Below are 25,916 nucleotides of genomic sequence, written 5' to 3' on the forward strand. Positions count from 1 at the left end.
CAAATGCAGCATTCACTTTTTGGTAGTGCGAAGGGCAGAATCCAGTAGTATCTGTGTTTAAAATACTGTAGGTATTGCAAAGTTGTGCTGTCTTTTCTTTCCAGACTTGCTAACGGACTTTCCCTTGAATCAGAGGTATTTAAGGAAAGCTTTATTCCAGTACAGCCAGAAAAGTTTTTAAATTCTCTGCAAAAGTCCAAAAGATCTGTGTGTATCCAAAACCTTGTTTGTATTGAAAGCATTTTAAGAGATTAGTTTAAAAGTGAATATTTTTTCAGTAGGTTCTGTATTATACTAATAAGTTTTTAGAACAAGCTGTTGATATGATTTCTACTCAGATTTTCTACTCTTCTGCAAGGAACGTATTGGAACATTATTGGATGAAAGTTAGCTAAGATTAGGAATGTCCACAAAGCATGTAGACATGAAATAAAGATTTTCATTTCTTGCCTTCAGGAGCATTTTATTAGGTTGATAAGGAGTAGTATATTTTATCAAGCCCAGACTTGAGTCTGAGACTAAATTACATTGTTTTGAGAGAAAGAGAAAAAATTAGATTTCTTTGATTCAGATCCAACAACCCAGAACTTCTGCAAGTTCTCTAGAAACATTTTTGAAACTATGAAGAAAATTTCTTGTTTGGTCTGCCATTTTGATGATTCTGCTTGTTGTCTGTGAATACATTTCCTAGGGCCTTTGCAGAAATGCTATCAGAACTGAAAAGTGCAAAGACCTACACGTTTTTAGGACTGCTTCTTTGCTGCTAAGGTCATTGGGCCTTGTTTGTGGATCTGCGTTATAGAAAGTCAAGGAGCAAATGAAAATCTCTGTTAGTGTTATTAGCCAGACATCATTTTGCAGACAACTTTAACATATATTCTCCTTTTAAAGGAAATTTTGTTTTACTCTCAGTCATGAGTTCCAATTTAGTCCAAAGTGGTAGCTTAGTTACCTACCAAACTGGTAGGTTACTTAGAGATAACAAAATAAGGGACAGTTACATCATTTAATTGTGATATTTTAGCTGAGGTAAGTTAAGATGTAAACTAAAAGCTTCCAAGGTAGTTTGGGTAGTCAGGCATATTTATATTTGGGTTTATTGCTCTTAAACCTTATAGACACTGCAGAATCCTCTATCAAAAGTGGCATTAACATTTGTTCTATGTATCGTAGAAGCCAAAGACTGAATTATGAATGACTATGTATCAATCTTTCTGCTTTCTTCAAGACAGCATAGGACTTTGTACTATAGCTGTCCAAATTATGCTCTACCTAATCTTTAAATAAATACAAGTATTGTATTTGCAGTTTGGTATTGACTTTGGCCTCATCTTGGGTAAAATGTTCATTCAGTTTAGTTTTACCTTTCTGAAATTGTGTGTTCTTAAAAGCATCTTGTCTATTGCTCACACATGGGGAAAGCAAGGTGCAAAAGTGAAGAGATAAAAAGCAAGCAATAGACTAAAAAAATTGCAAACGTGGAATCTGGCTAAGCATTTAATTTATGTAAATTATTCTTTGTTTTTATAGAATGGAATCAACAGAAAAATGTGAAGCAGTGATTGCTCATTTTAATGGAAAATTCATAAAGACACCAGCAGGAGTTTCTGGTATGTTGTATGTATTTCTAACAACATGTGTGAGTGGGTTACCGCCTATATAGTGGAAGCCTGTCATGCTGATTGTTTTATCTGACTTCTCATTCAAAGGTAGGCTTATTAAAATTAAACTGTCTTGTTGGATGACAGTAATTCTTGCTCGCTTGGAATACAGTATATCATTTTCCTACAGTGAACTTTTTCTAGAAATCTGGTTCTGTTCTCCTCTAGCAAATAGGCAAGCAGCTCACATGCCTTAAGCCGGCTATGCACAAATTTACATCCCACATATTCCAAGTTGAAGTCAGGAGACAAGTATGTGTTGTACATGCATCAGAACAGAATTTGGCTGATTGTCCATGGACAATTTTTTTTTTTTTAAGAGGAAAAAAATGGACTACTTTTGCCATCTGTTGATGATTTTTCCAAAGTCCTTTTGAAAATGGCAAATTAGATTCTGCAGCATTTCCTTTATGCCTTTTCATTCTTTGGGATATTTTACTCTCATGTCAAAATAGGCTTTGAGGTTCTTCAGGAAGATGAAAGGAGATAGATAAAGACTGCTAGTTCTAGAAACAGTGTGCAAGGCAAAATGAAGAGACACTCCATAGTGTAATTTCGTCATCACACCAGTTCCTTATCAGTTCGGCTGTTTTGTCAGCACTACTTTTAAGAAACAAAAGGCATGTTCCATAAACACGCAAAAATCAGGAAAGGAAATTCAGAGCCGCAGAATAAAATAGAAAGAAAACAGGATAATAAATGAGGAAAGAATAGGTGCCTAAGATTCCAGGCTTCTTTTGGTAACTATTTTATTGAGGATCCCGAGGGGGAATTCTGCAGTTTACGTTGCTGATGCGTTTACTGAAGCCACCTTCATCCCACTGGTGACACGTTTTCCATAGTCAGACCCTGACCCAGAGAACATAGGCAAAGGAAAGCAGCAATCAGCAGGCAGAAAAGAATGTAGCCTGTTTTGTAAAGCTGCATACATGCCTCGTCCCTGGAAGATTGCTCCAGTTTGAGGCGGTCTGGGCTGCGGTAGGGATGGAAGGCTGCTTCAGAGCACAGGAAACCACTCCCTTCACCAGCGCTAATCTAATGCAGGGTTTTCACTTCACTGGCTTTTGCAGACCCTTTGCGCTGGGATGGATTGCTGAGGCTGTGATTATTTAGTTAAAACTTCGGATGTTATAGATGGGGCTGTAACATTTGTTTTCCTATTTCATATATTTAGCAGTCTGTGTTTTTATAAGATGGAAAATCCCTTTAGGGGCAAGGAGATCGTGGAATGATTTTCACTGAATGCTGATCGTGCTGTGATCCACCCTTGGTGATTATTTTTGTAGCGCTGCTATGGCTTGGACATAATTACAAGTAAACAGTATGGGGAAACCAAGAGTTCAAATTAACATATAGGGGTTTAAACTCAATTAGAGCCAGTAAAAAAACTGTTAACAGGACCTCTTATTAGTGCTTTTTAGTTTGTTCATTTGTATTCACACTTGCATTATCCCGTCCTCAATGAGCAAGCTGTCAAGCGTATCATTGTTGATCATACTCTGTGCTGGTGGGCCATTGCCGAAGCTGGAGTTACACCCTTGTATTATCAGGTTCTAGCAGGTAGAAATAATAAATTGCTGCACAGAATTATGAGAATGATTTCTGCAGAGTGTGGAGGAAAGGAACTACTGTAAAAGTGTGATTAATTAGGACAAGAAATTTGCCCAGAACTGGTGAATGTCAGAAAGGAGAAAATAAAGAAGGGTCTCTGGATGTAATCTACCTCCCTGACTTTAACTTCTAATGCTTTCCTGCCCACATCAAAGCAGTCATCTAGGCTCCCTGTCTAAAAAATGTAAAGAAGCACACACCTCCAGAGACCAATGTGTCTCTGCTGGCAGCTGTCTCAGAGTGGGATGAATCATGTCTGAAGGTAGCTATCTCTCACCACTGGTTGCAGAGAGCATCGAGACGAGTAGCTCAGAAACAGATAACCCTCAATGTCTGAAAGTCAGTTAAGTGAGATGAGTCGCACCCTCCGTGACGCTGAAAAACGCTTGGCATTCTACTGTGCGTTTTACAAATAAGTAGGTGTATAAGGGAGTTGTGAGAAACTAGTTCATTAAAGACCCTCGGTTTTGTTGAATTGCTTACAGCCTGAATTATGCTTTTGAAAGCTGGTGCTGTGAAGCTGCGTGGCTCCTTGCAGCAGTCTTTCTGGCGCTCACATTCTTGCTGGAGTTCCTCACCACAGGGCAGGCGTGTTTCCAGCAGAGCAGCCTTACAGCAGGGTGCAGCTTGCACACGATAAGACACCGCAGGCTGCCAAACAGTGGAGCAGAGTCATGAGGCAACCGTGGTCTTAGACTACCTGCACGCAGAACGTGGATGCAGCGGGAAAGCTCTTGCACAAACAAAGGCTAGGAGAATGTTTTGGAATAGATTAGCATCTTTTGGGGGTTATGGAGGAGCAAGTTCAAATACATGCGAAGTAAAACTGTAGAAATGGAACTATGTTTAAATTAAAACATTGTGTCCTAGAAACTTGGCTAAAATCAGCAAAGGGAGCTGGCAATAAAAACACTGTTATCAGGATGAGGAGGGTAGGAGAGAAGGGCCTGTAATGAAATAGGTGTGGGAGGAAGAACATCTGTTTAACAAAAACATGCTTTCATAATGCAGCTTTGTTATTTTAACTAAGTTTGGATTTCAATGGAAGATTGGGTTAAACACAGTTACAGAAAAGCACAGGTAAAACCTGGGGAGTATGAGAACAGAGAAGAGTAAACCTATGAATGTGAGAGGGCTAAGGCAGTGCGTAGGGTTCACAAATGCGTTGACTGTAGATTTTTTGAGTGACAGGTTTCTCACACTGAATGCTGATGAAGCTGAACCCGGATGTACCAACCTACCTAGACTTTATTTCCCCACTCCGTATTAGCTTAATGAAAAATATGTTCATATATATTTATATTTTCAAATATATTTAGTGTGTCCGTGTTTGTTTTCAGTCAGCAAAAAGGAAGGTTAGCTCAGAGAGCAATTCCAAATCCGCTGCAAGCTGGTATAATTCTCAAACTCCTAGGAGCAGTATATTAGTTTCAGTGTTTGTTCTAGTCCTGGATTGTGTGTTTTGTCACGTAAGTTATTGTAATACTATTTCTGTTTTGTGGAATATGACATTTTGTTTGTTTCTCTCAGAACTTTGCTTTTTTTATTTCCTACCCCTTTTTGCTACATGATTATTACATTACTATTACAATCTTGCTTAGTTCTATGCTTCTCTTTTAAGAACTATTGTCTTTACTGAATGATGTGATATTTAAAGCTTTTCAATTGTCCTGTGAAACGTGAACCTCATGAGGTGTACTGGAGGAAGCAGAGACTAGTGTAAGGAGCCAGGACACAGAGGATGAGCGGTGAGGGCAAAGAGAGCGTGCTTAGACTCCCTCCCATAAAATTTTTACCTAATGGTCACTATGTTTTTATTTTGTGTTGGACTCATAACAATTGTGTAAATGAACTCCTGGCCAAAATCACAAAAGGCATTTTCTCCCTATCACAGTTGCATGCAGCTACATGATAATGTGTGAGAATAAATTCATAAACAATTAATATGCCAGAAAATGAGAAAGCAATAGAGAGAAAAAATGAGAAAAGGGAGAAAATAGAGAAATTGAAGTGGTGGTAGCAATTGTACTGTAGAATATGTGAGGACTCATCAAGTTATGTGGGAATAAAAATCCCCATGGTGTGCAGACTCTGAGTGTATTTGTCTCATTTACACCATTTTACCTTTAAAATGAAGAATATAGAGGTTACGAAGTTACCAAAGCTTTATGCCTATTATAAAGGTTTTATGGATTCTGTCATACTTAGTTTAATGAAAAATGACTTCTGCAATTTTTGTTGTTGTTGTTTTAATAGGAGTAAAGTGGAGAGCATTTTTGCTAAGCATCCTGCAGCATTTTTACTCTTGCTGCAATAATGATGGGCTATGGTGATGACCTAATAGTGCCAGGTTACCCATGACTCATCCTTCTCTTCCCACTTACTGCAAAGATTTTGATCCCTCAGATTCTGTTCCAGTGAAGAAACTAAAGACAACTGTGAGAGCCCTGCTCCTATGCTGCTGACTGCAGACCAGGAGAAGGTACACTAGGTGCAGTAGACACTGCTCTTTGAAGTGATTCTGATCTTGAGCATCTACTGCAGGAGAGGAATGAAAATGTAATAGTTATCCTGTGGCAGTCATTTCTGAGCTTTTTTTATCCGCTTACCTCTAAAAAGTATCCAGCGCTACAGAACCCTGTATATTGAATTTAAGCCTCTTGACAGTGAGCTAACATTTCTTAGTCATCTTTCACAGACCCTTTAGAAATAATCCGTGAACCACAGTCTGAAAACCTAAAGGGTATCAAGAGGTCACAGTGCTGTTAGTCCCGGTTGCCTCACTGAAGTCAGCAGAGCCAAGATTTTACTCATTAGATCAACAATTTGAAGTTCTCAGTGCTCTAATTCCCATAGTTTATGGTTGCTGCTTAGTTTTAAGGAGAAACATTGGAACAGAAAAAATAATCCTACTTATAACTGCTCAAAATATACTCCTATGACACTGCTAAAATTATTAAAGAAATGTAACCTTGAGTACTGCATTTAAGTGAAGATTAGGATGGTGAGGAGGACATGTTTTGTTTCTGCTTAAACATGTAAAGCTACTGATACTTGAGATCTGGGGTTGCACAACTTTTTTAATTCCCAGAGCTTTTGGCAAAAGTTTCTAGCCATACAGACTTGCTGTATCATTAAAGTCATGTTTTAATGTTAGAATTCATTAGTACCATATGCTTTGTCACTCAGAAATATGCAATGAAAATCACTAAAAAATGCAGTTTAGCTGAAAACTGATTAAAAGAATGCTATTTAAAACTATTTTGTTGTATTAATATGTGAAAAGCAGTTTATTGAAATGTTGATGAAATTAGCCGTGTAAAGTCAAGAATGCAAACGTTCAGTCCGATACAAGAACATCAGTTTTGTTCTTGCGTTTCACAGTTTCACCCGTTACGTATTTGCGTAGACACTGAGCAAACCAAGGCTGAATTCGGCTGTACATGTGTGTACAATATGGGTACGTGTACGTACAACAGGGAAGTATCTACGTTCCTGTCAAAGCCTGTCGCTTCACTCTCTAGACTGACATTGCATCCACATACATCTTTTCTTCTGTTAAAACATTAGCTCTAGAGGAGGGTGATTCAGGGCAAGTGGAGATGCTCAGCACTTTCCACGGTCAGGTTTTAAAGCGCTGAGTTGGTGTTAAACCAGTGAAGAGCACAAGGTTACAGAACGCCTTGGTGGCAGTAGCTCTACGTACTACTAAGTGTTTTGTGGTTTGTTAAGTGTCAGCAGAGTGGGCATTTTAAACATGTTGCCGCGGCTGTAGAAGCATAAAACTGCTGTAAATTGTAGCCTTTTAAATCAGCCACCATTATTTTTCTATCCTGAATGCAACTAAGAATGTTTATACTATGCCTCTCTCTGCCTTGCACAGGCAGACAAATCAGTGAGTGATTAATGGTCCCCTGCATCCCTGGGCCTGCACGCTTCCCAACAGTTACACAATAAAAATGACTCTCCCTTCCTTCCTGGACCATAAAAAAGATTGCTTGGCTGGTCTGTAGGGGTTGTTGTTGTTGTTTTGTTTATATATCTCTAATATATACGTGTGTGTAGGTACAGGAGAGAAAATATGTATTTGTGAAAGACATGAGGAAAGCTAAGCTGAAGAAGTACATTTCAGATTTGAGTTCTGAAGAGACTACGTTCATTCTTCTGGGCGAGGGGGATCAATGGATCATGCTCAGCTCCTGTGAGGGTCTTTATCTCCTTCCTATGAATCTCCCCCTGATGACTGTCGGTTGTTGTGCTCTCAGGGCAACGAAGGTAGTTGTACTCAGGCCACAAGCGTGATAGAACAGTCAAAAATTACAGACAGGCTTTCGGTGGCAGCAGCCCTCGCTGTCGGCGCTGGGATCTCGGGCCGGGATGAAGGCAGGGGAGCGCGACGCAGCGCTCGCAGCAGCTGGTGGCCTTGCGGAGAGGGGCTGCTTTGTTCTTGGACGCGAGCTGGAACGGCCGCGGCGTTTGGCTTCGCTCAGAGGCGCAGGGATGAGCGAGAGAAGCTGGAAGGTCAGGAGCACAAGGGTTCCCATGACCTGATCTGTGTTCAGTAACATGGAGCACAAACTTCTGGCAAATCACAAGCTGATGCCTGTTTTTTTTCATTGCTGCAGGTAGTGGATATTGTATATACACAATCCAATACGTGTGGGTAATTATTCTTCCGTTTTTCTTTCTTTTTAAACTTCCTAGAAGAGTGTTTCCAGTGCACTACAGAAGATGTTTCATCATTTAAAATTTAGTTATTTTCAGTTACCAATTGATAAAAATTCATATCTATTCTTAAAGATTCTTTCCTCGATCATGTTATTCAAGCAGTTAAGCAGATTTGCTCCGACTTTTTAAAATAAATTATCTTTATCTTGAGACGATGGTGGCAAATGTAAGCCCGCAGTGACCATTTAAAAGAAGTTTTATACAACCCACCCTGGGGATTTTTAATGAAAACATAGTGCAGCTTTAAATAAAGTATTTACTACCTATGAGTGCTATAATACAGAATCAGATGGCTAGAATCATGTATGCATTTTCTGATGCCTTTATATGCCGTTTTCAAGCCAATTTCTTTTGACTTCATCCAAATTTTATACTATATATTTTGGAAGTTGCATCTGCTTCCCACAATACCAGATGATTTGAAATAAGTCGTAATTAACCAAAGATAAATACTCAACTTGAGGAGTAGTTTTTTTCATCTTAGGTAGGTAGTTAAATAGTTGGATATCAGCTTTCCCTTGACTTTTTTTTTTTAACCCCTCACCACATAAAATCATGGCTTAAAATAATTTAGGGCCAGAACCTGATATCTTTAACCATACGGAATAATATTTTCCTTCCAGATAAACTCCACTTATTTCCCTCGAACGATATATTTGAATGCTGTGTGATACGAGTGAGGTTATTAGAATCTAGCTTTGATAAAACAGCCTCAAAGTAGCCTTTGGTATATTGACATAGTGCCCTTCTCCCCCAAATACGCTAAGACAGAAGTTACTTCTCTCGACCGAAGGATCCAGAACAAAGCTGAAATCGGGTATTACAAACAATCCCCTCAGCAACGCAGAATTTTAGTGGTAGAATGTTCTCTGGTTTCTGCCTCCTATTTTAGGGTTTCTGTTATTCATTGTGGGTTTACTCCACTATTTCATAGGTCTCTAGTGTTTTTCCAGTGTCGTCAGCCTAACCTTTCCCCAGTTTATTTTATGAGTATAGGATTTTAATTACCACTCTGTGTAAGGTAATCCATTCTAAATTAATTTGGTTGTCATGTTTAGTACTGAAGTCTGACTCTCAGAGGTTATAAAGTTATTTGACTACCAAATAACAGCACAGCAGTTGCAGCAGGACAAGTCTCTGACAGATGTGTGGTCAGTATTGGAGATGAGACCAGGGGCCACCTACAAGTTTTGTCTCTGAGTCCATTCATCTTTTGCACAGAAGGCTCTCAAGAAGTGTGTTAGGTATGAAGCGGGTGTTTTCCCAGTAGAGCCGGAGCTGGTATTTTATATATGCCAGCCAAAACCAGTGATGACTGGACCAGTGGCAGCTATGTCAGATTTGAGCTGATAGTTTAAAAGGCAGGCTCTTTGCCAGGCTATCAGTCCCCTGAGGTTTCCAATATTTAGTGTTATTCTGACCTACGCAAGAACCAACAGATTTTGGTGCATGATATAGGCATGCTACTATTTTACTCTGCGTTGTTGCTTTGTTTTGTTTTTTTCTACCTAATGCTATGTGTTTAATGCGCGCTTGGAAATGTGCATGTTTTCGGATCCAGCCTTGTCTCATTCAGGTGTTTCCAACTTGAGAAAGACTAGAGGAGTGCCATGTAAAAGCTTAGACAGCTCATGTGTCAGGAATTATTGGCAGAGAAATGTTCCCATCCAAATCACTACAGTGCTTCCACCCTGTGATTAGGGAGGGTGTGGTTTGGTGTAGCAGAGCTGTGCTTCAGCCACAGATAGTTAGAAACTATTATAATTTAAACGGGTAATAGGGAAAGAATACTCTGCAAACTTTTCCTTCTGATTGCTTGAATTTTGCAATTAGAAACCGAAGTCATGGTCAGGATTATGTTGCGTAAAATCTTTGAAAGAATGTATAGTGATCCCATTTCATGACATTATACAAAAACAAGATAAAAGAAAAATCTTGAAGAATTTCTAGTTGTGTTGTGTGCTCCTTCTAAAGTAGAGACAAAAAGGGAATGGAAAGTTGTGGCAATTTTTTCCAGTGCGAGGTGGCAGGAGATAAAGGGTGCCCACTCTACCCTGCAGATTAGAATAAGTGGAAGGAAGTACTGTGCCAACCTTTTGCGATATTACTGAAACTCCAAGGGAAAATTCAAAAACATATTAAAGCCCTTTTGCCAGATTTATTCTCCGCCTTCCTTAGATGTACCTCCTGAACTGCATAGCTCAGAACTGGAACGACCATTCTCATTAATCCACGGAGCAACAGACACACAGTCAGGATATTCAGGTCGTGTTTCTTTCCAACAGGTTTTAAGAGTGGTACTTTAAAATCAAAGATACAAGGCGTTCCAGGTGCTCCCTGTGTGTGTGGCAGCTATTTTTGTGCTGTGCGGAGCAGTCATTGGTGCACTAGTATGAGTCTGTGTTATTTAACTGAAACATTAGAAATACAAATTAAAAAACATACCTCATTTGGAATGCTGAACACTTGTATATAAACGACTATTTTAAACAACATTCCCTCTTTCTTCTCAGTTCCTGCAGAACCTTTATTGTGCAAGTTTGCAGATGGAGGACAGAAAAAGAGACAGAATCAGAATAAATATATACAGAATGGAAGAGCATGGCACCGAGAAGGCGAGGTGAGACTTGTAAGTCCTCCTTTCAAGCTTTAGTGTGGGTGTACAGTAATGAATACGTATGAAAATGATAGGCACTGAGACTTCTTGGCTTGGCCCTTTGGCATATTAAGTATGTACCACCAACTCTTAACTGACAGTTTGCAAATCTATAAAATATATAACTATTTCTTTTTTAAGAAGAAAAGAAAGTAAAATATGAAAGATTAAATCCTACCTAATTAAAGCAAACAATACAGTCTCCTTCAAATTGGTCAGGAATACACCTGAAGTATATTTCTCATACTATAAAACTACCAGAAGCCATAACTTTATTCACCTATAGTAATCTTTTTGTTAATGCAACATTGAAATGGTGATGTTTTATCGGATTTAAACAGCATACAAACGCAGTGCGGCACTAGTTTTTTTTTTTTTTTTCCTGTGGGAACAATGTCACAGTCTTTTTTTTTTTTTTTTTAACCTTAATGTTCAAGATAATACTTCCATAGGTTCAAGCCTAGACACCTCATATGTATGAGACAACAGCATTCACATGTCTTCTGAAAAACAGCACTTCCCAATCATTTTATAGTTAATATATTGTAGACAACACCCTAATATAATCGTGTTCATGCCCGGCCTCTCAAACACACACGTGTTCTTAAAGCCAGATATGTCATGGATTGCATTTTGTTCTTCACACTGGATCTTGGAAACCTGTCTTCTTAGTCAACATCACTGACTCTCTTTACTGCGTAATTATTTCTATTGATTATCCTTTCCCTTACTGTAAAATAATAAACTATCTCCAGACAAATTTTCAGCTAAAAATAATACAGCTAAAGAAAGAGTAGGAGAAATAAAACGAATTTTTTCAACTCTTTCTTTCCACTTTTTTTTTTTTAAAGGCTGGAATGACACTCACTTATGATCCAACCACAGCTGCTTTACAAAATGGGTATGTCAAATAATGGCACACTAGCAAAATTATTTGCATTGTGGAAGATGCATAAAACTATTACATTTCTGGCATTTAATAAATATTTCTATATTTTCTAGATTTTATCCTTCACCCTACAGTATTACAGCAAACAGAATGATCACTCAAACATCTATTACGCCATATATTGCTTCTCCAGTTTCCACATACCAGGTTTGTATTTAGAACTTAGTAGCTGAAATGATTAATTGGAGCTTATGTCTATTATCAGTTGTGACATCTGATTTTATGAATTCTGCAAAAATGCTAAATTTTAATGACTTGACCTCTAAATGCTGTATAGCATAAAAATGAAGGCCTTACAGATTCCTAAAAGGGTGCTTGTTTCAGGAAGCACAGCAATTTAATGAGATATGTGGTGTCTTGTGAAACAAAGTCTCTAATTTGTGGTGATGCCTCAGGTATTTGTAGCCAGTTCTGCATGTCAGGTATGTTTTTTTTCTATTGGTAGAATTCTTCATACGTCAATAATACATCTTTAAGATAACTCTTCTTTATCTAAACCCTTCCTGACTTAACTCAATTCCATTTCAAAAATATCTCTCCACGCTTTTTGGACTTTTATCCAGAGTATTTCAGTGCAAAAAAAAGCCTGGGAATAATGCATTACATAGATGTACTAAGAAGAATATAGAAACTTGCTTGACGTTAAAGAAGGAAACTTGAAAGAGAGGTCAGAACTGAAATTATATTAGCATTCAAGTGCAGTATTTTCACATTAGGAGTAAAGCATTTGATGGTCTAGATATGTGCTTTTAACTCAAAAGTTGTATTGCTAGGAACAACAAATTAGAACATTCACCATATGCATTTTGAGTTCTTAGGGCCCAATCCAAAGCTTTTTGAGAAGCAGTCTTTTTCCTTCTCATTTTGATAGGCATTGTGTTGGGCTTCCGCTACAGGAGATTACCAAAGAATTCAACATGCTGAGAAATAACATAAAACAGTTTTTGCATTTTGGTATAAATCTCTTAGGTGTGCTTAATTTTAGGTCATTGCACATTTCAGTTTACAAACAACTTGCATTAAAAACAACTAATGTGGCTCTACAGTAATTAGCGCTTGGAATATGCCAGTTATCACAAGGCATCACAAGCCAAGTGATTAGTTATTCTAGGCATTTTACTGTTTAACGCATGGACAGAATAAATATCAGTGATTCAGGTCAGGTAGTAAATAATCAAAGACAATTAAATGTTGAAAGTTTTAACCTCTGTGTCAGGGGAAGGAAAGGAGGCTTTTTGTTTTTTAGTGAGAAAGAAGTGCTACGTTTCCTGCCTTACTATGCTGATAATCATTTGCATGTGGAAGGCAAACAGAAGCACTGTGGGCAATTTAATCAGCATTCCTTTGCAGAAATTTCCATATACTCTCCCATTCCAGGTGGGAACCATGAAGAAGAACAGTTTAACATTTGGAGGTCTAATGACTTCTTGCGTGAACAAAGTATGTAGGAGGTGAAACACTATACTCTGGGGTAAAGGGCATCTGGATTAATTTTATATTAATTTTTCTAGGTGACTTATGCAACAAAATGTTTGTGGTCTGCAAACAGTGCTTGAACTATCTTTTTCAGAATATGCAATCATTTTGCTTTGTACATGAATAATACAAAAATTACAGGATGTTCTTACCTGGAAAAATATTCCAGTACAAATAGCTGCTCTTCTTTATTAAAATACAAATTATGAATCAATATTAGACTCTCATATTCCGAATGCAAATAAAAGTTGGAAGTTGGTATGGAAACATGTCGCTTATGAACATAAAACCGATTTTCTGGGCTAATTGAGATACGTGGGCCACAATACTGTATGTTGCCAAAAATGTTGTTCTGAGTGTTTCAACATATATGGCATGGAACTTAAATTGTTAGGATTGGAGTTATTAACGTCATGATGTTTAAAGTTCCACAGTAATAGCAAACAAAAATCAAACTGAAATATTCTGTACTGGGGAGGAAGGAGGTTCTTGGCTGGAAGAATTTCACAATTTGAGCATTAGTCACATCTGCATTACTGATCCATTCTCACTGAAACTTGCAGCATTCTATCATCTACACAACTGCATGTATCATGACAGCGTGATTTACTTTTTCTTCTTTGAGGCATGGTATAACCTGTTCCTGGATTTATTCGTATTAAATGTAAACAAATTGAACAAAATTTTGGCTAGTGTTTGTTTCTGCAACTCTTGTATACCCAAATGACAGTACTAAGCCAGTTACTGTCATAGTATGAGTAGATTAGCCAAGGTTTTAGTCAGCCTGTACCAGTATTTTTTCCATTAAGCTTTTGCCTGGGGAAAGGGAGGGTTCAAGTCTTTTCCCTTTTTTACCATTCCATTTGGAACTTCCCGTTGCTCTTTTTCTGACTCAAAAAGAAAAAAAACTGATCTGAAAGGAAGTACCAAAAGGAGGAAAGAAATATTTCCTTCTTGCAGAAAACACCACACTTTGATTGTCAAGGTCTGTCTACCTGTGCTGTTCACAGGACTCTGGGAATCATGGATGGAGGCATCTAAGAGATTTTAAACATCTGGCAGCAGTGATGAGTCTGTTCTGCATGCACAGTGTAGGTCAGAGTCCTGCCTTATCCAACACATGTGGCACCTGCAGGAGATGGAGAGGAAACATTTCCATCTTAGCTTTAATATTTCTTACAGCACAATTTTTCAAAGAGCTGTTACAACCATCTCTTTTAAGCTAAGATAACCATATAACCTGTTAATACATCTTTTAATCTTTTTAGTTTACCTTGTCATGCAAAGTTAGGCATCCTGCCTCAGTTTAAGTACTTGGGTAATCAGCTTTTTGGAGAGAAAATGTGCTGCCTGTGAAAGGAAGAATGCTCATCAGAGGAGCTCTTCCTCTTTTTGTACTTTGGGAATAACACATGGCAGTTCTCCCGAGTCCTACCTATCATTGTCCTTGTAACAAGAATACAGCAGAATGCCTGGGATTATTTTTTCTTTTGCAAATCCAATAATTTTTTATTCCAATCACAGTAGGAGGCAAATGATGCTATATAGAATTGAGACCCTACTTTTTTCTTCCCAAGGGAATTTCAAAGACAGAGGGGTGCCTCACTTTTCAGCACAGCAGAAATCTGTCACCTCTGTCTTTTTGAACCCTGTGCATGTACTTAATAAAGTTTCTGAGACTTGCTTTAGAAAACGTAGGGTACTGCTGTGAAAGGTCTTGTTTCTGATGGTATTCCTCCAGATATAGGTATGATTAAAAAAAGCTTTCCATATAAATCAGTGTGGCTCCACACAGTGACCCATTTCATTAAAAAGTGAGTAAACAGGGGAAGGGGCTTATTGACACGATTTATTAAAATGTTACTGTGTTTCAGTTGGAATATTCATTTTCAGTTGGAATCATTAAAATGAAAAATGAAATGCCAATTTTGTTCTAGGTTCAGAGTCCTTCTTGGATGCAGCCTCAACCATATATAATGCAGCACCCTGTAAGTTTTTATGTTTCTTCCTCGTTGTGTTACTGACTGTATAAACACTTTACATATTTTAAACAACAGGAAATAGATCAGTTCCCACTCAATTACTTCTGAAGTCTTGACAATTATGTCATGATGATTAAATCATGGGTCGAAAAGAAAAGGCAAGCAAAGATCGTAACCCGAACTGGGGCCTCAATTTATGTGGAAAAAAAGTTAGCTGCCTTCAGGGTGTCAAGTGATGAGGACAATTAGAGTTACCAAGTCACTGTACTGAGGACGTTTTTTTTCCTCCCTAAAGGAAGAGAGCTTTGCACGTACCGATGTATTACATACTGTGTACGTAACAGTAGCTGAAATTGAAAATCCTAATTTTTACCATGGATCTAGAATAGTTCAGGCTGAATAACTTAGGAAAGCCAGATGGATAAAGGGATGTGAGTGGCATTATGAGCATTCACTTAAGAAAAGCTGCATAACTTGTTGTGGCTTCCGCGCTCATGAGTAATGCTAGTTTCCCTGCACTTTGGCTGGAACATCTTTATACCAGACTGTCAAGTATTCTCATCTGTGCTCATATTTTCCTTTTCATCTATTTCATTTGCCAATTGAGTACCATTGTACCTGAGAGCTACTAGATTTCTTGATATGAGCATTATAAATAATGACAGGCAGTTTAATATATGCACTACTATGGTCCACAAACAAGTCTGTTTCCAGATATAGAAAGGATATTGGCTTGACATTAATTAACCTCTCCATGCAGATTACAGAATGTAAATCTTCTTGGCAGAACATCTTCTTCCTGTGCAGATAGAGAAGGTGGTACTGAACCTGAACATCCTCTCACATGCTGAATTGTTATATTTTTGTTTTTAGTGGTAAACACAACTTAGTTTTGCTCTGTCAACACAGATTTTTCATAAAAACATCTTGCAAATTGTGCTGTGAAAGACACCCGTAAATATGTTATAAAGCTATATGGCATATTAGTGTCACAGATAAACACTATATTTCATAGCTGAAAGTAAAGATCTAGATTCCTGATTTAAGTTTAGTTTTGGCCTGTGCAAAAACTGGTGCTGACTTACTCATTTGCTTTGCAGAGAAGGCTGCAGTCTACAGACAGGAAATTCTTTTAGTGTTTGATGTGCCTGTGACTCATTTCATCTACCCTGGTCACGTGGTTGTTTTTCCAACTATACTCTGTAGGTTTTTTTTTTTCTTTTTAAGGAATAGTTATTCATTCAAAACACTGGTTTTTGGTACGCTGCAATTATTTCTGTTAGCTTCAAGCCTCCATCAGTTTTAATCAGCACTTCTGCAAATGTAACAATATATACAATGAGTTTGGAAACGTATTTTTGCAGAGCATGATTGGTAAAATGAGATCTGTTGATAGCCCTTCATTTTAGATAACCCTCAAAACCTTACCGGTGTGCTCTGCATATTTAGCAGTCTCAAGTCTTTAAAAATTCTGCGCATACTCTTAAATAGAGATAAAAAGAATAAAGTGTTACAAGTGTGATAGAAAGACCATCACGGTAGCTAGCATTCTTTTGACAAAGAATGATTCTTTTACATGGTTCTGCTATCCCACCCTTCTAAAGTTTGAAACCAGCCATAAGGCAGGGCAGCTCTGTCTTATGTGTGAACATCATATGTGTGCAGGTAGAATTCCCCCATCACAAATATTCATATTTCTAAAGATAAGAAACGTAAGTTTCTTCTTAAAAGCCTGAGATTTCAAAGCTTAAGCTAAGTGACTCTGTACCTGCTAATGTGTGAAAATTTTTACTTTCAAATAAGCATCTGGTTAAAGTGATGTTTTATAAAGTCTGTCCAGAGGGTGTCTGCAATGAATTGTACTCCAGTTGCACGTTCAGCAGGAAGTCAATGCAGCACTTACCCAAGCAAATGGACTTGCATGGTTTGGTAAAGAGGTCAAATGCCTAAGACTAACAGTGTTCTGAATCCGTGCCTTGGATTAAGGAGAATTCTTGTGGTATATCCCCTTGGAAGGAAAGCCCGTACTTAAACTCTCAAATCACGAGTGTAATTAAAGTCTGAATGTTGCCTAACCTTTTCTTCCTGCCTCTCTCTTAATAGGGTGCTGTACTGACTCCCTCCATGGACCACACCATGTCACTACAGCCTGCATCAATGATAAGCCCTCTGACACAGCAGATGAGTCATCTTTCATTAGGCAGTACTGGAACAGTATGTAGCAATTTAATACAAAATAGAACTTATACAAGTGGAAAATATTGCATGTAGATCACAGTGTGTATGTACAGTCAATAGGTAAAAAAGTCTGTATTTTTCCATCCAATCAAGTTTTAAGAACTGTCTCCATTTATGAAACAAATGACTGTATTCAGTAGTTTGTATTCAGTCTATTAACTGATTAGAAATGTAAAATTAAGAGTGAATAAAACAGATCAAAGGAAATGAAATGAACCCAGGAAGTAACTCTAGAGTTGGACTGAAAAAGAAACAATAGCTGTTTTTACTCTTCAGATCATCAGAGTTGCTGAAAGCTATGCATAGTGTGGTGGAACAGAAACTAGACCAGAAGGAGATGCAGGCTAGCTTCTAAATTGAAAGACCCTTCCTTTCTGAGTAGATAGTATTTTGTGTTTGAATGCTAAACTTGAGTTATTTGATAACACTCTAGTGAAACGTATCCCACCTTTCTGAAAAGGCTATTGATTTCGGAGAGAGAATGCTTACTCATGTGTTTATTGCTTTAGGGAAACACTCGATATCTATTAAAAATATTATAATGGGTTCTGATGTATTTTGAATACACTTAAATTTACATTGAGCTTTAACTCAACTTAATGAACTGTCTTTTTAGTACATGCCAGCCACAACAGCTATGCAAGGAGCCTACATACCCCAGTATACACATGTTCAGACAGCAGCGGTTCCTGTTGAGGTCAGTATGTTTTATAAAAGACGGAAGTAAGAGTCATGAATATGATGTTAGGTTTTTTTTTGCTAGGAAAGGTATCAATAAAAACCTAACACCATACCTGACCTGTGAATGCAACGTGTATTAAAGCCATAACAGTGTTGTCCTTCTCAGCCAAAATAACTGATTTTTGTACCAAAGAATGACATGCATTTGTAGCAGCTAGGTCTTCCATGTGAGGGTAGCTCAGTCCAGCTTTGCTTTTGTGAAAAGTAACTTCCAGTAGGAACAATGCTAACATGAATTGTAGTTTTAGTCTTTCATTTAGTTTTCCTGTGGACAAACTTTTCCAGTAGCAGACCATGATTATAACTCTTGGGAAAGAATCCTGATTTTAAGCTGGGATCTCAGGGTACCGTGCCTTTTTCCGGATAGACCCCTCTAGAAGTCCAACTAGAGAGCCAAACTAAATGCTAGACAGTAGTTTGTCTACTATTTGTACTTACTGACCAGTAAAAAGGTGTAAGGTACTCCTTTAACAGAGGAGTTAGATAAGGCAAGCTGCAGCCCTTTTATTCAAAACAAATGCTAGACTGTCTCTGCCATAGGCCATAAATAATGTTATTCATTTCAAGGTCTGTTTGTACAAAAACACTAGAACTTGCTAGGTTCATGTTATGCATCTCCCCATGTGGGTCGGGAAAAAAACTTGCAGTAGTTGACTGATTGTACTGTCCATCAGAGCACTATCAGCTGAATTAATTTCCTGGTTTCTGGGGGTTCATGCGCAAAGCCTCAACTATAATTCATTGTGTTGCATACTGCCAATCACACCACAATACACAGAGACAGTGTTTATACATATGGTAAATAGATCTCTCATTCTCCTCACTGCTCGTCAGAACAAGAGGCCGGTTTGCAATTGCAGATAGAAAATACACGAGTATTTATTTGCTCCCTTTATGTTTTTATTTCTATAATATCAAAGCTTTTAATTATCATCAAAGCAGCTGAAGAAATAGAAAGTAGGTTTGATCATTTTGTTTCTTTATTTGCTTAAATATAAATCAATGCCAAGTTGACAACTCAAATCCGGAATACGTCACCTAACAAATTTTAGAAAGGGTTTAGAATTGAAAACCATTAATCACATGGAAATACAGATTGCAGATAATGCTCCCTGATTTTATGTCTCAAGTCTTTTTTTCCTCTTCATTGCAGGAAGCCAGTGGTCAACAGCAGGTTACAGTGGAGACATCCAGTGACCATTCTCCATATACGTATCAGCAAAATAAGTAACTGTGAGGTAGGGGCTGGTTCTGTTATGCGAAAGATGTGAATTTAAAGATATTTTAGGTCATAATTTACGGTACTCTGTATTGAAATATGGTTTTTATATCACATAAATAACATCGGTACTGTTTGGGGCCAGATACAGAAGTTAGTTAATTTGAATATGGCCAGAGTCTGAAGTCAGGAAAAAGAATCAAATGTTCCAGAAGTGAGTTAATTTTCTATAGCATAACTGAATTATTATCTATTTTAATTTGTTGTATGCAAGAATAACAGTGAATTAGTACAAAAAAGCTATAATCGCAATGCTGAAGGGAACTATATTTGTTTATATTAATATCCTCTAGGTTCTGTGGAATATGTAAGGTTTGGAAGCACTCTGCCATTGATATTCAAACTTAGGAAGGGAGGTGATCCGGTAGAAATCCTTGCTGACCTTTTCTCCTGAAGACTGCCTTGCTCATTCTTTATTCTAGGAAGTAGTAGTTTGTTCCAGAATTTTGTCAATTATTTTTTAATCCTAGTCCCACATTGGATCTGATTCCACGCTTATTTGCTTTCCTACTGCAAATTTCCTGGTTTCTGTTTGCATGGCCTTTCATCCCTAGGCATTCATTAGTTTTACCACAACTCTATCCATGCACTATTTTGCTTTGTGTAGACTGCCAACCTGAAAATACTGTTTGCGCTAACCATTTCATTCTCCATCCTCCATTTTTTAAAATTCTGGAATTTTGTTCTTCTCTAACTTGATCTTGGTAACCCAGGCAACTTGACTACGTACATTTTTATCAAATTTTGTAAGACCTCACACTGAAAAATTCAGATGCAATACTGTGCTTCCCCTGCTGCACAGAGGCCTTCCTAGAAGTGTTTTCCTACAGTTCTCACGGCACACATTTATTAGGTACTCAAAAATCATAAGCAGTTATGAGCTAGGAATTTCTATTTGTATGATTTTTCTCCCTAAAATGCATAGATCTAACAATACACGCATTTTGCCATTACCTTTGGTTTTGCAGGTCAAGCGTGTTATTTGACAACACTGCTCTTGGGATCCCCAGTATTGGGATAAGAACTTATTATATGTTCAAGAACGTAAAGATAGAAACAAATCAATTGGGAAACTTCGCACGTTCAACCGATGGCACAGTCTGTCTACATAGCACAACATATGACCTGTGTTTATTATATTAGTCTGGCCAAACACTGGCACCTACAGAAAGCCCGCATCCCTCCTTTTTCTTGCAGAACTGGGAGAAAGCGAAGGCACAGACTATTCTCCATATCCGTGTCCTAGTGTTAAAATTGTGATTTCTACGTGTTCCCTAAGGCAAGGCTGTGGGCTGGTGTCAACCACCTTTCAAGGAATCATTTGTTTTGCCTTAAGTCTTCTCTGTGGGCATGTAAGACTTGCTTACAAGTAGTGATCTGTGGTAGACGGGGAAGCAGAATCCTGCACGTCTTCTCCACGTCCTGCCTCTACCAGCGAGTCAGTATCTTTCCCATAGACTGGGGCCAGGCAGAAGGAGCAGCATTTGGTCTTCTGAGAGGATAAAATGTGTTGCCATCTGAGACACATTTTATAAATCTGCTCTCTGTAGCACACCGTGCTCCGTGAGCACCTCTGTGCACTCGTTGTAAGCCAATACTCTGTGTATTTTATCCTTTGGAGAAGCACTGTTACCTGTATTTATATGCAGTAGGAGCCAGTGAGTTCTATATAAGCAGTGGCTATGGCAGTGGGAGAGGGCACGTGGGGAAGGTTAATATTACTCAACTGATTTCAGTCTCAGAGTATGGCATTCGGTATTTTGGTCCCTAGAACATGTTGGTACTTGACATTTTTAAGACAGGTGAAGGGCAGGAAATTGGCAAGCAGTTATTCCTTGCCCTAAATACAGGGCGTGCTGTGGTCTCCTAATTATTGTGGCTTTGTTACTATTGTCAGACTGAAACTTCTAAATGCACATGCAGCACTTTGGAGAATGTCCTATTAAAAGTCAGTGTCCCTATTGCCATAAATAAGTGATAAATGAAAGCTACCACATTCACGCACGTTGATGCAGTCAATCAGAAAAACATAATTGTGTCCTTCCTTTAGCAGATCCATTTAATAACCTTATTAATAACCTTATTGCTTCTTTCCAAAATGTTACTGATATGTGAAAATAGTCAAAGGGATTTAAAAAACAAAAAAAAAGGCAGTGTTATAATTGTATGTGCCATAGCACATGCCTAGAAATGCACAAACTTTAAAATAACAGACTGTCTCAGAAATTCAAAAATCCACTTTTTTCATTAGTATTTTTTTTAAGGTCAAACAGCAGTATAAGCCCCATCTATTTGCTTCTGCTTTGCCACATAGTAGACTGAAAAGTCTTCCTTCAAATTTAATGAGCCTTGGATTACTGTTAAATAGTAACGATCACAAGGGCGCATGGGCTCTCTTTGCGTTGGCTGTCATAACTTGCACATAGCCTCCCTAGGACTGCACAAAAGAAAATTGTGTACCTTTTCCAGAGATTAAAAGCCTTGGAGATGCAACAGGACAAAGCTTACACACTCAGCTACTTTTGGTCAGTCAAAAGAGAACAGCAATTACAAAACAACAAAGAAGAAAATGGCTAGGAATGCAGTCTCGCAGTTCCTGAGTGGGAATTCTGCATGCTGAACATGTATTAGAGATAAAGGGGAAAAATACAATAGAAGACTCTATTCTGGCAGAGAGCCTTATCCTGGGAAGTGCCAACCACCTGTAGTGCCGCCTGTGTTTACTTCCCAAATGTGTACTTAGATTCGCTTACTCTTCTCACAGCTGTCTAAAATAGGAAATGATTTAGTTTATAGACAGCTACATTACAAGAACAAATGTGATTGTAACTCTACTCTAGCTCTGACCTTTCTATGTTACAGATGTCCAGTGTTGACCTGGCCTGGAGAAGGGTGCAAAGGCTGAAACAATCATGGATTTTACTGATCAATTGTGCTTTAGGAATTATTGACAGTTTTGCACAGGTTCTTGAAAATGTTATTTATAATGAAATCAACTAAAACTATTTTTGCTATAAGTTCTATAAGGTGCATAAAAAACCTTAAATTCATCTAGTAGCTGTTCCCATGAACAGGTTTATTTTAGTAAAAAAAAAAAATTTTTATCAAGTGTTATGACGCAAAAAAAAAAAAATTCAAATTTCTGGTTATGCACAGATGACCACGAAGACTTATTCACGTGCATGACAGAATTTGTGTTTTGGTTTATTTTTATTTTGTTTCTTTTGTTTTTTTTTTTAATTGTATGAAATGGATTTTCTGAAGTTTAAAATAGTAAAACATCTAAGATGATGTTCTGTGCTTGCAGTGTGTGAGTGTTGCTTTAGTGCAGTGTTGCAGTTATAGTGTCTGGTCTTTTAGCTTTCTGTTTTTCTTTTAATGTAGTGTGAAGTGTCTTATCCTTTTCTATGAATTCCAATTTGCCTTAAATCTTTCAATGCTGTAGCTGTTTCAGTAAGTAGTCCAAACTAATGGTGTAGAATGCTTTGACCAAATGAGCTGGTCTATTATGCCTTGTAAAACAGCAGCATAGGGCTTTTAAAGGTAGTCAATAAAAATTGCTGAAAATTTGGCTTTTTTAATGTGTAGTAAGTGTTTTTAATGATTTTTCACATAATATGTAAGGTAGTGAAATGCAAGAGGGGAAAAATGTTTTGTGTGAAACACATTTTCTGACTGGGGAAATTTTAATAGGATAAATTGTTTGTAAGGCCATATGCCAATAGGTCCCTCTGGTAGTTTGAATGATTTAGGAACTCTGCTGTATGATGCAATGTAAAATCTTTTTTTGCCTTTTTTCAGAAACTAACTTGATGTTCTAGTTTTAGCCTAGGTAGAATAGGGAGTTTGGGGTGGGGATATCACCGAATGTTTTTGTCCTTCCTTTATACTAATGATAGTGCTTTAGAATGAGGATTGTGCTGAGACTTAGCAAACAGAAAAGTTGCTCTTACAGCAAAATGGCAAAAGCTAAAGGACTCGTTTTCAAACATAAGCTGAGATGTAAGTAGAAGCATGGTTGATTGGGTACTAGCTCTCTATAGTAGGTAAATAAAAATAAAAAGACTTGGCACTTTTAAAAGGTAACTTTACCAAAGAACAAAGAGCCAGTAACCAATAATTCTGATTTGTCTCAGCATTACGTCTTCTGTACTCTTTATTTTTGCCGGACCAGTTTGCGGTTAGGAGAATGTGCCTTTTTTGTACATTTGCATTTAGGTTTTATAATTTTAATTGATGTATGGACACAAAAGCATGAAGGAAGACTTGGATCCAAGCAGTGCCACACTTTACATCATCACTACAAGTGTTAAGTGTAAAGAAAACCAATTTTGAAACTATGAAATTCCTGATTCATAAATACACAGTTATTTGTACTTCACGTATTAGATAATTCACTGCTACTAAAGCTCTTTATTACAATTGCATATGTTTTAAATCAAATGATAAATTAAGTTGTCTTCCAAAACTGTGTACTTCTCTGGTCAGCTGTATATGATCAGTTATCTACCTCAAAGTTTATTTCCTTTTGTATTGGGACAGGTTGCTGGCCCTCCCTGTTTCCACAGACCAAATCATCCTAGCTCGGGAGCTAGGGCTAAGCAGTTGTTTCTTTCAAGTATTTTTTAGTTTTTAAATTTTGTGTGAGTATTGGAGTATAGATGTCGGTGACATTTCATAGTTTCAAAAGTAAATTGCTGCTCTGAGAAGTGTAGATTCTAGTGAAATACATAGTCATAAGAGATGTGTTTTTGTTTTTTCTTTTTTTTAAAAAGTTGTGGTATTATTGGTTCTATGCTCCCTGGAATATTACTGCTTTGTAACAGTCCAGACTTCCTTGCAGCACCTTTCCTGTATCTGGTGAATTTCCAAGCCTAGATCTCTCACTACTTGATATTTCTGCGTTAGTTAAAACTGCAGTATGATAGCTGTGTTAGAGGGAGGGAAGAGCTGCTGCCAGAAATGTCTGAACTAAGTGCCATACTCATTGTCTGGGTAAGATTTGGGAAATTTAACCTCTGTACATAAAGAAATAATCAGTTACTTAAACATCACATAGTAGACAGCCATTAAATTATAAAAAAATTAATTTATGAAGAAAGACCTTTTGTACAGATTGAAAAAAAAAAGATTTTCATAGAGATATCTATATGATCAAGAGAGTTAATTTTTTATTTTTGTTTTACTAGTGCCACAAACTTGCCAGTGGTAACTTATTTGTCCGGTTCAAGATAACTCTGTAGTTTTGTTTCCTAGGACTTGTTGTTAAACGCCAAAAGACATTTTTGAACTGTAAATTTGATTAGATTGTTAGCTTTTTTCTGTTTTATTTCTTTGAAAACTTTTGAATAAAAAAGATCCAAAAAAAGGAAATTGCATTGTCTTTTTTCTTCAGTTGGTCCTTCACTGGGGGAAGCCCCACGCAGATTATGATAAAACTTTCATGTTTATTTTGAAGTGCTCAGAGCTACTTTCTGCTTTCCAGGATGGGTTTTTCCCCCTTTCTATCTTTCATTAAAATCAAGTTTTAACTCTTTCAAACCACATTACCTCAGACAAAGCAGGAAAGGACTTGCAAAAAAATATACGCTCACATACATCCGATTTGAATGCAAGAACGCTAGTTTTCCCTACCTCAGCCCACGCTGAGAGTTGTATATAACCAGCCCTCAGTGGTTACATTGTTATATAAATGCAGGGCTAGTTTTCTAGAAATACGGGTGGAGATGCAGGATCATTCTGGCTGTTTCTAGCACAGAAAAGCTGCGTTAAAGTGCTTTGGTCTTCCTGACTGTAGTGGAGCGAAAGCAGCACCTCGTGGAGGTCGGTTATCCCCAGCGGTCACCTCCCGGCTGCAGTCTGTCAGCACCTTGATGCTCTAAGGATAATCTGCTGTGATTTCATTATCCTTTTGGCAAGATCACCTCTGCTGGTGCTGTGTATCAGGTAGAGGACTGCTCTGCCGAGAGGAAAACAAGCAGGGTAAAATATCAGCTCCGGTGTCCCCCCACCTAAATGCTTCAGCAGTCACACAACTCGGCAACGCAGGCTCTGTTGGCTCATCTGGCGGGAGATGGGCCCTGACTTGGTCTTGAGCACCCATAGGTGCCCCGAGTGGCAGGGAACAGGGAGTCAGTGACCCAGGAGGCTCTTTGGCCTTGCCTGGGTGCTGAGCAGGCCAACGGGGGCTTCCTCACCGCAGACTGGGCTCCCCTGGAGAAGAGGCTCTCCCTTGGTCCTTGGAGTTGGTCCTTCCCAGACAGGAATCTCAGACATGCTCCAAGTACTCTGCTGACCCGCCGCGAGAGGCCAGGCAGCCTGTCGGATGGGCCAGCTGGGATGCTGCTGTAGGCAGCGCAAAGCCAAAGCTTTGCGTTTCACGGTGCTGACGCAAAATCCCATGAACAAAGGTTTTTACCGTGGAGGTAGCGAGAGGGACTCACGGGGAGGTGAGGAAACTGTTGGTTTACATTTGCTTATGCAGTAAAGACATTCTTAACAGTGGTTCTTATATTAATGAAGAGAAAAGATTATGCTGAGTGCTACTAAACACATTTGGACTCCTACAGGTGAAAAAGGCTATTTTACAGCTCTG

At 38.1% G+C, this 25,916-nt stretch overlaps 1 protein-coding gene across 7 annotated transcripts in view; it reads left to right on the forward strand.

Moving 5' to 3' along the window:
* The window catches only part of RBMS1 (RNA binding motif single stranded interacting protein 1), a 153,615-nt gene extending 129,023 nt beyond the window's left edge, over positions 1-24,592 (forward strand). For 4 of the 7 annotated variants that reach the window (XM_068948800.1, XM_068948796.1, XM_009676133.2 and 1 more), the window contains exons 6-14: positions 1,531-1,610; positions 10,514-10,629; positions 11,508-11,557; positions 11,659-11,752; positions 15,019-15,069; positions 17,167-17,277; positions 17,918-17,998; positions 19,196-19,280; positions 22,184-24,592. In XM_068948800.1, the coding sequence (XP_068804901.1) occupies positions 1,531-1,610; positions 10,514-10,629; positions 11,508-11,557; positions 11,659-11,752; positions 15,019-15,069; positions 17,167-17,277; positions 17,918-17,998; positions 19,196-19,273 (661 nt within the window). In that variant the 3' untranslated portion in view covers positions 19,274-19,280; positions 22,184-24,592. The remainder of the gene's footprint in view (positions 1-1,530; positions 1,611-10,513; positions 10,630-11,507; positions 11,558-11,658; positions 11,753-15,018; positions 15,070-17,166; positions 17,278-17,917; positions 17,999-19,195; positions 19,281-22,183) is intronic. The other 3 variants (XM_068948795.1, XM_068948797.1, XM_009676136.2) reach the window with 1 other exon arrangement.
* Positions 24,593-25,916: the final 1,324 nt, after the last annotated feature.

The sequence above is a fragment of the Struthio camelus genome, chromosome 6, assembly GCF_040807025.1.
Source record: "Struthio camelus isolate bStrCam1 chromosome 6, bStrCam1.hap1, whole genome shotgun sequence".
NCBI lineage: Eukaryota > Metazoa > Chordata > Aves > Struthioniformes > Struthionidae > Struthio > Struthio camelus.